The 14,663-nt window shown below is 35.6% G+C and overlaps 1 protein-coding gene across 1 annotated transcript in view; it reads left to right on the plus strand.

Annotated features, from left to right (window-relative positions):
• The first annotated feature begins 284 nt into the window (after positions 1 to 284).
• LOC108575325 (cyclic nucleotide-gated cation channel alpha-3-like) overlaps positions 285 to 14,663 on the plus strand; it is a 134,711-nt gene continuing 120,332 nt past the window's right edge. The window contains exon 1 of the mRNA XM_017938091.1: positions 285 to 627. Within this exon, the coding sequence (XP_017793580.1) occupies positions 285 to 627 (343 nt within the window). The remainder of the gene's footprint in view (positions 628 to 14,663) is intronic.

Consider the following 14,663-nt stretch of genomic DNA (forward strand, 5'->3'; position numbering starts at 1 on the left):
ATATTCCCCAACAACCTAACTCTCTCTCTTAACCCCACCTCTTGACCTACCATTTCACAAAACACCCTTCAATCATTCTTCACACCCCCCCCAAGTCTAACACGATCAATCGACCAGAGATACTCCTCTTCAATCACACTTTCTATCGCAACATCGGCACCGTCGTCTCTCATCTAATGCGCGTTAATTAAAAACCATAGGTGGATATCCCCGAGCTTGTAGACGGGTGGGTTCGGCGAAGGCAGGAAGGAGAAGAGACCGGAAGGCTGGATCACCTCCGTGGAATGTCTTCAGGCGCCAAGCGGCTGGTCCAGTCGCTTCGTGGCCGCAGCGGGGGTGGCAGGGGCAGCGGAGGTGGTCGCGGGGATGCTGGAGGCGGGGAAGGCAGCGGCGGCGGAGGCGGCGGAGCAAGCACCAGCGCGACCAGATTGTGCCATTACGATAGCGGTCACGAGCTCGACGAGATCTCGGTGGTCGGCCCCGCCATCAGGGGCAACGAGGGCCTTCCCACCCCCACGACACCTTGCCACTGCGGCGGCCTCAAGTATGGCAGCGGGCAGACGCTCTACAGTATCGCTGGTTTGGTGCCTCCTGCACCAGCTGCACCTGCTCACGCGGCCCAGTCAGGTGAGTGACGTGTTTTCGAAATGTTGCCTCACTTGCTTCGAATTTCTTTCCTTTCCTTCTTGGGGACAGAAGGAAGTGGAGATAGCTTTGTCTGTTTAACCCTTTGACGACGATGGATTATACATTGTATTGAGATACTGATTGTTGTGCGAACGTGTAACTAGGTCACTATTTCAATTTCTTTTTTAACACTGTTTTTAACTCTCATAGTTGGGATTCGTTGCCACTACTGGGCCGGTTTTGGCTATTGCGCGGAAATAGCGTGATACGGATCGTAACAGAGATGTTACTCTGCATTTAGTAACAAGTGAATGTAAAATAGGAATTTTACCAAAAACTAACTAAAGAAAAACGAGGGACTGATTGTTAGATCCATCGATTTTAGAGGTCGATAACCTTTGTTAATAAGTGTTAAGTTGTTAATTGATGGCTAAGGAGGACTTATCAATCGGCAAGTAGCTACAAGAGGTGCTGGAAACAGTACCCAAGTCAGCAAATTAACTCATAGAAATGCATTCTGATTGCTAATAAAATTAAACAAGAAAAATTCTATTTGTCTTAAATGTAAGTATATGAGTTTATGACAAAGCCAACTATCTTTACTGCTTGAAAGTATGCGAGTTATTGGTTAATGTTATGTGAACGCATATATGAGTCTATCGTTCTCAAAGGGTTAACACGTTTACTGTTTATCTCCTGCGAAAGGATGAAATGTTTGACTTTTTCAGATGGTTTATGTAGGGTGGTAAATAAAAGAGGAGTCAGTACTAGCTAAAAATTAATATTTTTAAAGTTATGGAAAAGATAAAACGTTTCTCTACGGTGGTAAAATAAAAATTCAGAAATTTGAGGGTAAATAGTACTGGATAAATGAAAGAAGAAGTTTTAACGAACATAGGTCCAAGAATTAATATTTTCAAATTTATAAACAAGGCTTCTTCACGTTGTTTATACAGCATTGTAAAGAAAAAAAGGTTTCAGAAGGGTAAATAAATAAGGCTAAGAAATATATAGCTCGAAATATTGATATTTTTAAAGATACACATTCACATTGTTTACATAGAATGGTAAAAGCAGGTTTTAAAGTTTAACGGTAAATAGTGCTCGCTAAATCGAGGAACGAAGTCCTTATAAACACGAGCCACTAATATTTAAAAGCAAACAATTTTTTGTTTTCGTTGAAGCGACTGGATTGTTTAAATGCCGAAGCTATTGTGCTATATAAACACAATGGGTTATCTTGCCATTCGATAAGCATCGAATAGGTTGCTTCGGGAAAGGTGGAATTGAGTTTTAAATAATTTATATACAAAATAGTTAGATTTTAATTATCAGAAATGAGATTATTTATTAAGAGAACGGAATAAAACGGATTTCTCGTTTCTTGCAATCCTGGAATAATGTTTCTCTTTATGGCTTCAAGAATAATCACACGTGTTTTATTTTATAAATTAAAATTTGAAATCCTGTACATTTCGTTGAATTAAATTTCATTTACCCTATTTTATTATAATACAGAATTTATAAATGAACATAAATTTGTCAATGGCCTTATTCCCACGTATATATTTGATTAAAAACATTAATTTGCATACAGTGATTTAGATAGAATTTCTTTTTCAAAGCTCATTTTCAAGGAAAAAGTAGTACTTGGAGTTTGCGCGGCTTATCTCGTACAATGATTTTGGATAAAAGCCAATACGATGGAATTACATCCCCAAAGCTTTGTTCCCCTGATGTTATCTTGAACACTGTTCGAGATACAGCAAAACTTTCCCGACAAAGTTTTACGCTTTTCTGACATAAATTGATGGGATACAATAACGAAGAAACGTATAGCAAAGAATTTTAAGCAATATTTGTATCTATATTTATTTTCACAGATAAATTCATTCATGCATATTAACGAACGTCGTGGAAATAATTAAATAATATACTATTTTAAAGCACAAATTAAAGTTGACTTTATTTGGTACCATTTAATTTCTAGCAAAATATTAGCAAACATTAAAATTCCCCTTAATTATCAACATTGGCACAAAAGATTTCTTACTAAATTCACCTTCTTTTTTTAAATTTCCAACAGTAATATCGTGCTTCAACAAAATTAAACGTTCAGCTCAGTTAAATTGAACAAGCTTTAATATCACCATTGTACTCTATTTCAATTGTACAAAAACAAAGAATGGAAGAAATACATATGTGAATGCGAAATTCGTGTATGCTTTTCATCGTTGAAATAACGACAAAATATTTTGTAAAAAGAGCGTAATAATTCACATTTAAAAATTAGCAACGTTCGACCTTCTAACTCTCGAGTCGATACTCGTCTAAATTTAAAGTGTTCGTCGTTTTTCACATACCTTTCAAGCTTACTTTTCGAAAATATTCGATCACGCTGAAAGGCGATGTTCCTATTTCGAACTCACCAGTCCATAAGTTTTCAGAATTTTGTCCGCCGTTGCATTTGTACAGAGATATTTCTTGCTCAACGATTCCTCTGAAAAAGAAAAAAGAAGAAAAATATACGCCATTGTACGGCGAGCATGCATAGCGCTCATGATTCCTCTCTATACGACATTACGTGTAAGAGCGTAAAGGGTGTACGGGTTTATTACAATAGGCGGATGCGTGGATTTTTATTCTTTCAGATGAAAAATTCATGGAACAGTAATCCCCGTGTACGATGCATTCTGAATCCTTTTAATCTTCGACGAACACTCTTTTGCAATTTTTGGCAGTAACTTTGTATGTATATATAGTGGGTAAATCTGTGAATTTTTATTTTTCATTTTTGTAAAATGGTGTATCTGTGAAATTTATTTTTGATTGGTAAAACGTAGTATCGTTGGAATTTGTGAAAAAGTAAATTAAATAAATGATCAATTAAAGAGGAATGATCGAGTAGAGAATTTACTGTAGATAGCTCTTTATACAAAGATAAAAAGGTTGGTTGTTTTCATCGATGACAATTATTCAATTTGCATGTACAATGAGTACTAAATTAAGCGTGATTGACGAGCAATATATCGTGAAAATCGTCGATGTAAAACAGAACCACCGGCAATGTTCGATCACAGCCCTCTGCTTTTGACATTTTCTTGATTCACAGAAATTTGTCGAAATTTTGAGTAGGTCGATATGTAATAAATTCTAGATTCGATAGAATTAATCTCTATTCTTACTTATTTTCATTCAGAATGTGCCATTTAGTGCCATTTTCAATGTTTTTGCTAATTAATCTCCGACGATAGTTGTTATAGTGCCTTTGTGTTACAAAGTCTCAAACAAAATCCAGCAATTCAACAGAAAAGGTACCATTTTTCACTTGTAAAAAAAATTTGTAAATAAAATTAGATATCAACACCAATAGTAACATATGTCACTTAAAAACTAGGTAATCTAACTTTTTTTCAAATATTCTTATCAATAAGTATCTTTCAGAATTATTGACAAAAGTGAAGAAATTATCGATTCCATTGTTCAAATTTTCAATTTAATTATCGCTAGACGTTAGGAATCAGCGACACGAAAAATACAGGAAAATATCTCGCAGTTCTATCCGCAGAGTAAAATGATTCCTGAAGTAATAAGAAATTCTCCGAAATCTATATTTCGAAAGTTTCACCAGCCACAGTTAAGAACTTTCGATACATCTTTCGCGAGGATCGGAGCACGAGAGTTTTTTATTTTCACGCGATCGTTACAAAGGAAGAGACTAAAGTATGCAAGTGAAAAGCGGATGTGCTTGGTTAGGACGTGTCTCCGTTAGCCATTCTAAGAGAACGTCTCTGTAACACTTGCGCAGTTCGTTTTCGTAGTGAGAGTTTTTAGTGTGACACTTTGAAGGGTGAGCGAGAAAATTCACGTAGGCAAGTGTTCTGCTGTAAGACATTTTGCACGAAGACAGTTTCTGTAGGATTGCTGTCTAGAGTCGAATAAAGGAACCAGTTTCTGAAAATGGGTATATTTCTGTGAGATAAGTACGCCGAGTTTCAGGAAGATCATTGCTGTATGGAAAAGTAACGGCAATTTCTTAACGAGCATCGGTTTCGTGGAATATTACACCTTTCGCGAAACATTGAAGATAACTGTAATAGAAATATCGATGCGAACATTCGTCGAAATAAATCAAAACGTTACATTTGCCAGGTGATATCTACAAGCTTTTTAAAATTTGAAAAATGCAGGAAAATAAGATTATTAATTGTGAAGAAAGCTTTGGAGGAAACTCTCATTGCGAATAAACGTGAGAATCTTATGCTACTCTTGAAATAGAAATAATTTGATAAGAGAAGATTGATTTAGTTCAACGAGAGGAGGCAAAATTTATAACTTAGATTTTTGTATTAAACTCGTGATATATGTAAGAATTTTTACTCCTCTTAATCGATATATTTAAACATATGCGACACGAGTCAGCACTTTCGTAGAAAACTCCCAGTAAACGCTGGCCAGCGACCTACTACGCTTGAAAAGTCCTGAATCTGCTAAGTGCCTCCAGAATCTTCTACGCCTGGACACACTTAGGCAAACGCTACCTTAGTTGACTAGAGTGTCTTCGTGCATGTGTTTGAAGGTAGTTCGATGCAATCCTTGAATTAATCCAAGGAAATGCAAGGGAAGCTGGATACCTTGCGGTTCCAGCGATGAGAATAGGACCTCGTCATTTGAACAAGCAAAGTGTATATTTTTGCTAGGAAAGCTGTTTTCTTAATCCTTTCATGGTTTCAATGGTTGTTTGTTGATCGTTGAACTGCTTCAACGGGGAATTAAGTTTTTTCTGAATTTATTTCTGGTATCAGCTTTGAAAATCTTTTTCGTTAAATGTAGTAGGAATTAGGATACTTGCTGACCGTGAAATAAATCTAAGCAGGCATTGGAAAATTATTAAGACTCAAAAGATATGATTCAGTCTGGAATATTTTTACTGATTCGTAATATTAAATCATATAATAGTTTGTGTACGAGTATAATGGGCGTTTTAATATTTATGAACACAGTGAAAAATAGTATTTCTTTTTTTTTTTTTACGAGAAAAAACGACGTAAAGCAGAAAAGTATTTTTTTCGAGAACGATATGAAACAGAAAAGTACTTTTTATTCGATCATAATGTTACACATAAGATCAGATAAAAAACGACCTGAAACAAAAAGTAATACAAAGTACTCGTGCTACCTTCTGATATCTAATCTATTTAGGAAGATGATTGCTAGAACAAAGATACACTCTTGATATGATTTATTCAGTCTCTTTCCTTATTAAATAACCCTCGTATCTTCAGACAGCTCTGTATTGATATTCCAAAGAGAATTATCTCATTGTACCGGTAATGTTACCTACGATTAAATTATTTTTTCAAAATAATCCTACTTTTTGCGCGATTATAATCTACATACATCAGTGAAACGTGCGAAAATGGTAGAAATGTTACCTGTCGGTATAAGAACTTCATTATCGCATGATCCAGAGCATTACTGCGCAACTCGTTGCCTATGCGGACATTTCTAAACGTGCTCGGCCACACAATGATCGTCGAGCACGGACGCAGCCAACGATTCTGTGGTAGGTCACTATGAATGCGTACAGATCGCATGTACTAACCGCAATAATAAAGAGTATGCTTATACGTGACGATCGATGGTTCATTTGTGATATTATTTTTCTCGTGTTTTTTCATTAGCATTTTCAATCCTTAACTACTACAGACTTCTGTCTTTAAAACAATGCCACAGATGTGTAGTCTCTGAAACTACTTGGCAATTTTATTTATTAAAAATAAATCCAATGTAACTATTTTACTTAATAATATTCATTTATTTGCTATATAAGAAATAAGGATTTTTTTCAATTTTTGGAAATAGCGTGCGATTATGTGATTATGAATATTTGCGAAATTATTAGCGTTAGTCTATAAACGTACGTGACGCTAAAAAAATATGCTTCGAATTTCACAGTTTTGAGTATTTGCAGAAAAAATACTCGCGTTTCTTCAGTTTCAATGCGATACAGTGAAATTTTCTCTTTCCTACTGTAACTTTCGAAAATTCTCAAAATCAAAATTCAAACTTATCTCTGAAACGAGCGTGGTCCGCAGTTAAGGTCTCGCCAACACGGTCGTTACGCCGAGAAGAAAAACCTCGCGTCCACATAAGTAGTTGGAATTAAAAGAGAAAAAATCCACAGAAAACGAACAATTCTGTGCAACAAGGTATATACATATATGCAAACCTCCGTGAAAGGTTTATTTTTTATCCCAGCAGCATCTGCTTACACCGAAGCATTCAGGGAGACTAGAGCACTCGTGGCTCGCTATCAGAGGGGGAAAAAAGCTGCAGTTTGCGTTGCTGAGCGTGCAGGTGTACATAATATGAGCGCGGTAATGTCCCTCGCGAGAGTCCTGCTAACTCCTACGATAAAGGACTAGCACTTTTCTCTGCAATTTGCCTTTAGATGCTATCCGCAAATTATTTGCAGCGATTTGTCCACTGGCTGCAACGCCTTCGGCCAGCGGGGACCGGTAATACAGCGAGCTCTTCTGTAGCTCGATGCGTAGGCGTTTTTTCGTTCGTCGCAAGCTATCTCGTTTGCTTAGCTGTACGATAGTTATTTAAACGGAAATTTTTCTCACGGTGCTTAGTTCCAATGGAGCTACGGTTGATTCATGCTCTGCTGGAGTATGAAACTTCGCGTTTGCCTCGAGAAAAAAAAATGGAGGTTTCGGTGTATGATTATTATGATAATTGGACTGTTTAACGTAAAGTAGCGAGTATCGTCACTTCTAACGAATATACTTTATTAGATATTTTCGAGAAAAGTAAGAAATGGAAATTTTCATTTATCAACAGAAAGAGGCGAATTTTGATTAATCGCGATTATGGAGGGTAATTTATGTGAATATCTGCGAAATTTTTAGCGTCTTGAGGAACGTGCATCGATTTTAACGATTTTGAGGATTTGCAAATTTAAGGGTGAGAAATTTGCAAGTAAAATTATTTGAAAGAAATATACAATATTATACAAATAATTAAAAAAATACTAACGTACAATAGTTAAATTTGTCTCTCTTGAAGTATTCTTCGATTTATCTTTCGACTGCCACGCAATTAGTTTCGTTTAACCTTAGAAGACGATTAAGTAATTTCTTCGTCTGCGAAGCTGAAAGGAGAGCGATTATAAGAAGAAAGAGAAACTTGGCCGTGGTAACTTCCATCGTTCACTTATCTCGTTTTAAACCACTTTTCCCGCCGCGCCGCGAATATTTCGGAGAATTCCGAAACATCTCGCGATGAAGGATACAAGGAAACTCTATAAAACTGACATCGTCGTTTCGTAATTAGTAACAACAAGTCGAATAAGTTCGTTGTGTAAATGCCTTCGAATGGAAGTGTGGCGCTTGGCCACGCAGGCAAAACCCGGACGTGATATTTCAACGGCGTAATTAAACCAAGCTTCGCTCCCGGGCATTGCTGGGAAGTTACGAAATAGTTTGCAAATTCACACGTTAACGCTTTCGCCGTCCAAGTGAAAAACCGTGGCGAACTTATAGCTACTTCCACGTTGCTTTTTTCACCAAGAATATTCCGTCATTTTTCTGCCTTTCTATCGTTAGTGTTGTTGTTTTCGCTGCTGATAATGTTTCTTTACTCTTGGTCTACATATTTGGATTTTGAAAAATTGCATACATGAAATAAAATACAGGTTGGGACACGTGAAACAATTTTTCTTCCATCTTATTCACACTTTGAAATTCTTTGAATTACGTATAACAATTTTCTCGTATCACATTGTGTAACTACTCTCAGATATTGCGATTATTATTATTATTTTCAAAGAGGTGTTGTGTGACTGTTCTAGTTCATACTAGTTTCTTGAAGGACGATTTTTTTGAAGTTAGAAGAAAATGATCTGGTTTTTTATGTAGTTCAATCGATAGCAATTAAACTGCTTTCCTTGATTTTCTGTATCAGAATTATTGGAATTTTCGGAAAAATTAAACGTACACATGTGCGAGTGTCTCTGAAGAGGTAAGTACAACGAAGAACTTTTTATTGATAATAATTCCTACGAAAACTCACGATTTCCATATTTTTCATCAATTCTACTTTGAAACAATCAACGAGAACAGTTCTAAGCCCACAATTCAAATTCGAAATTTATACTAACAGTGAAACTCTGAGTAGTAGTTGGAGTTGCATTTATAACCAAATATTATCGCATTTAACAGTATCGTTATTAATATCAAGGTAACAGTTATTGCAATTAATTATTCTAACTAACATCAGTTAGCTGCATTTACATTCTCGTCAAAATTTATTTAACAAACGAAATCAGTGAAAACTTCCGAATTTCCCAGCGAGGTAACCCAGATACTATAACAATTACAGAACATTGACTTTCAGCTGATGATCGCTAAGATTTTCATTCAGAGTTTCTTTAATTTCGAATTCAGAACGATCCTCCATATACGTAGGGCAGTTACAAAAAATATAGAAAAATGACTTTTCATTCAAAGTTTCTTCAATTTGGAATTCAGAACGATCCTCCGTTAGGGAAGTTTCAAAAAATTTACCTTACAATTACACAAATTACAAATAAACGAAATCTAATTGCCCGTAATACATTCACCCCGAGTCATCGTCATCAATAACCACGTGTGTGCAGTTGACGCGACGTTAAAACTCGATCCAAAAAAAAAAAATAAAAAAAAAAATAACGATGCTTGAATGAAACTCGACTGCGCCCTTTTCCCCCAAATAATCACGCGCGGAATTATAACACGCGATACAAGAGATCAGGTCAGCTCCCTTTTCCCGCCATTGGAATGCTAAATGGTTAGGTTAACAACGCGAGTTAGATAGCGTGTAATCGAGGCCAGGCCTGCTAATGATCGTGTCGCTGAATCAGCCGGGCCGTCGTTAGTATTAACGATACATTCGAGATGAGAAATCGCGGACGTTAATGCGATTTCGTGACAAGCTCGCATCGATCCTGTCCGGTGGATACGCGCGTCCGTATTTCGGTTTGATTGAAGCGATCCACGAACGTAAACCGGGCCAATTGAATTGGGAATCGGATCATCGGGTCCCCCGTTCATTTCCTAGCCTTTCCCGCCCGATTTTTCCACGCGCTTGTTACGCATCGCCGGCTTGCTAATCGATCAATTCCAGCTGCGATTGTTACAATCGTTTCTCAGTTAATGTTGTTACGCTGCGAGCGAAAAGGGACTGGCGATAAGGGAACATTTGCAACACGAAAATTTCCACTTGTTCCTAAATGTTTCGAATTTCTCGGGCACCGATTTGTTTTTTTTGCTATTTGTTTTTATTCTTCAGGGTGAAAGTATCTTTTACGCCCTTGTCAACTTTTCCTTTTTGATTATTTTCTGTAAGTATAGAGGTAAGTTTTTTATCACATCATTTACAACGATGTAACTTACGCCTTCTCTATAATAGAAAGGATAACGTGGTATGGAAAGTGAAAGAAAATAATTTGAAAAATTGCACATGAGTGTTAAGGGGTTGAAGATTAACGCGTGTTTTTCTATATTGTAGATCTTGAAAATCATAGTAGATATAAAAAAATGTTAGAGCGAAAGTTAATTGGATTTCATGCTCTACGGAACTGTGCAATGAAATTGTTAAAAGCTCACTTTGAGAGAAAACAAATATTCTGCAGTACTTTTATTCTCAAAAATTTTGATCTGCTTGTCTAAAAATATGCTTTTAATTTACATTCTAACAACTTTGTATCTACTGTAATTCTCAGTATATACAGGAAAATAGGAAAACACATATTGCGCAATGTTACGTTATTCGTTTAATATACAAGAATTTTTATTCGTTCGGTAAACACAAAAATTTAAAATGTCAAATATCACACGTTTAAAAAAAATTGTTTACATACACCAACAGATCATTTGTTCGTTGGTTAGGTTTCAATTCTAGTTATTGAACGATGTAAATAGCAACTCGCCTCTTTGCCCTCTCCCCTCTCTGTCTCTCGTCTTGTCGTTCTAAAATAGCTTTCTCACTGCGGTGTTATTGATATCACGTTAGTGTTATACTGGATGGAAGGGGATCGATACTTTGGTACCCTCGTGTCGTTAGAGGCTGAACACGACCGTGAAGATTCCTTTGTAATAGCCGCAGAACCTTTGACGTAGGACTGTATTATCATCAAGCTCTATTTCCTCCGCTTTCGTCGCAGGGAATGGATTAACTTCCTACAGGGCCAACAATGTTTGCAATTGAAGCAATTAGAAATGACGCGACTTGACCAACGTCAGATATTGTTTCATCTGTTCGTTCTCATCATCCACGACATGATATCGTAGTAATAAATTGGCAATCAGAAAGGGAATTAATGTGTCGTTACGTGTGATATGGGCTTGTGAAGCTCTTATTTTGTAGGATACTGTTTAATATTGAGAATATACGAATTTTTCAAATTTTCAAACACTGACATGTCCAAATTTTCAAATATTTAATTTCTCAAATTTTCAAATATACAAATACTCAAATTTTCAAGCATTCAAATTCTCAAATTTTGAAATATCCACATTTTCAATTTCTCAAATATTTAATACTCAAATTGTCAAACATTGAAATATCCAAATTTCCAAATATTTAACTTCTGAAATTTTGAAATATTTACACTTCCAAACTCTCAAATATTTAAATACTCAAATTGTCAAACATTCAAATATCCAAATTTCCAAATATTTAAATTCTCAAATTTTGAAATATTTACACTTCCAAACTCTCAAATATTTAAATACTCAAATTGTCAAACATTCAAATATCCAAATTTCCAAATATTTAAATTCTCAAATACTTAAATACTCAAATTTCCCAGATTTCACTTTTACAAGTAGTAACAGGTACACGTTGCATTGGCTTAAACGAATCCAGCGCAACAAAACGATACTTTCCCGTGTTTCTATTTACAGCCACGTAAAATTACAAAATTGTGTATTTTTCCAGGCAACAGGAGCAGAATAAATACAGGGAATTATTCATCGCAGAATTCGTACAATACTATCCCCGGTATTATGCCGATATTGGATACGAATATAGCGCCGTGTAATTCCGCTCAATGTTAAAATCAGAAATAAATGGCAGTTAAATTAGCTGTCGCGCGTCGCCGCGCCGTGCACGCAGAAATGAAAATTGTACGAAATTTTTCGGTGCGTAGTGGAGAACACAGGCGTTTTCACCCAACTCTGAACTATATTAACAACGCATAGCAAACTCTTTGACACGCAGCTGTAGTATAGAAACTTTTTAATGAAACGTCAACGACAGAATACGTTTCTTCCGTTTTTCGTTTGTATCTTTTCTTCACATTTTCTCTATTTCGAACGAAACACTGTTCGGTTTACAGATTGATGGAAAATTCGTTATATCCTTTTTTCCTCCGTCACTGTTTCTTTCTCTCTCTCTCTCTGTTTCCAACGAAATACTTGGGTTTACAAAATCGAAAATTCGATACCAGAGAGAAATTGTTGCGATTAATCCGCTACTGGTTGATTGTACGAATTAATTTCGAGCCATTTGCTCGAATTAATGACCACGCGGTAAGCTATTGTCCACAGAAGCTGTGTCTTTCACGAAGAATCTCCTATTTAGGTATGTAAATTACAAGGATCGTTTATCACCAGCTTTCACTGACACGGCTAAACCTCTGCAGCTGCTTGGAACCCCATAAGATCGTTAAAAACGTTGTTTTTTTTTTGTATACTATATAGCAATTCTCGTGTTTGAAATTTTTTAAGGTATCGTCAAATAAATTTGTCCATCAAAAATGTTTTTATTAGAGATAACGTACATATAAGAGTCTCAAAGTACTCTTTTTTAATTAATTTTTAAATATTTCACGCACACACTTCGCGTGAAATAAACTAATGGAATATTAATTCTCTTCAATAATAATTTTCATGGAAATGGTTACTTGAAATATTTGTTGCATAAATGGTACACCTAAAATATTTCTAAATTAACGCAATAAAAAATCGAATATTACACTTTATCTACATTTTCGTATTAAATTTTATTACAGGTACGAAATTGATAACATTGCGAATAATAATCATATACATACGTGTATACGCATACACGTATCAGTACGACAGTTTTGAGGAAATAAAAAAATTCATAAAAAGCAGACATAAAGGTAGAAAAATTACAGTGCTACGTGAAGCAGTATTAAAGTGTCATATGGAGTACGATGCATCGTAAAAGGGAACGGATAAGTCAACGTTATGTTTGCAAGAAGAAAGGGTTCGGTCAGGCTGACATTTATAGTTATCGAGGAATAGGTCGCGTAAATATAAAAATCTCTCCGTGATAGAAAATTATACTTCTTCGTACATTGTGGCTTTAGGTATTCTTTTTATATTAGAAATTTTATCACGCGTTGCAGTTTTGCGTTGAGAATGAACAATTATTTTTTATTAATTTCACAGATGAAGCTATAATACAAAGTTAGATTGTAAATTGTATTTGAAAATCTGAAAATTACAAATTTGTAATTAAATATTTTTTATTCCTACGAAGTCTTTAAAGGCTCTCTTGCAAGAAACCTTTTTAAGTATTCGCAATAAAGAGGCTTCTTTCATTTTGTTCAGAGATAAAATAATGTCATAAAAGGAAAAATATATCAGAAAAAAATTTGTATGGTTTTAACATTTTCTAGATTTACTTAAGTTCGTAAAATTCAGTATTGCATATTAATACAACAGCATTGCAATTATTACTATTATTATATATCTTGTTTTTACATATTATTTTTTACCAATACTTCACGTGTAACAAATTGTTTTTTTCTTTTAATCGAAATGGTTACTTAAAATGTCACGTTAAGTCAATTTATTGTTGTTTGTTGCATTATGTGGATCAAAAATGGTGTACCTAAAATATTTCCAAATTAACGCGATGAAAAATTTAATATCATGTATGTACGTGTATTTACATTTGTGATTTTAGAGAGTTTACGGAAGACATTGACATTCTTTTCTATTGAAAACATAAATAACTCATTATCTGCAGTATAAACAGCTTTCAAGAAGTTCTTACAGAAGTACAGTAAATTCTCCACAAGTGTCAGTCCGCAAGGAACCTAAACCTGACACTTGTAGAGTCAGGGACTACGTTTTCGAGCCGGACAGTGAACGTGTTAATAAGTAAATGTTCAAATTATATCGTGTTTGATATCATTTTCATCAGAAAAATCTCATCAACATATTAAAAAAAATTTTAGATGAAAAAAAGTAAAATTAAAGAAATTATATTTTTCTATTATGAATTGTCGAGCCGTGAAATCTCGTAAAAGAAACCGAGTGGTGTAGCGTTACACGCTTGACTGACAGCGAGCGAGATAACAGGCGCAGCAATGACGAGAACTAGGCGTAGGACCATCTATACTGACACTTGTAGAATCCAACTGACTGACACTTGTAGAGAATTTATTGTATAGATTTGTAGGTGACATTTATTTTTGTCCAGTTATCTGATCGTTGAGACATCTGACGTATAAACGAATAGCTGTTCGTTCCAAAAGAGACAACGTCAATATCCCAACCAGCAGGCGTACGAAAATAACTATTGAACACTCGCGTAGTTTTGCAACTCTCTCAGATCTGTCATTTCGAATGTTCGATGAAATTCGCGAATCTATTGACATTTCGACGATTACGTCTCAACTTGTCCATTTACTTCACTTCTGAAGAGAATTGCTATTCGGAACACAAGTGACATGGTTTTATTATACACGGTGTTCCACTAACTCTGTCCACTTCAAATATCTCCACTGTTTCAAAAGTGTAATAACAAGTGAAAATGTTACTTTCAACATTTCCTATTTCCTATTGTAATTGACTTAACCCTTTCACTGCTGTCAACGCCTGTAGGCGGTTTGAAAATTTGCCCGCGCCGCGCCCTTAGCGCCTATAGGCGGTTTGAATATTTTCTCGCGCTGCGACCTTGACGCCTATAGGCGGTTTGAATATTTTCTCGCGCTCCGCTGTTTTTGGCGC

Source organism: Habropoda laboriosa, unplaced genomic scaffold (assembly GCF_001263275.1).
Source record: "Habropoda laboriosa isolate 0110345459 unplaced genomic scaffold, ASM126327v1 scaffold143, whole genome shotgun sequence".
NCBI lineage: Eukaryota > Metazoa > Arthropoda > Insecta > Hymenoptera > Apidae > Habropoda > Habropoda laboriosa.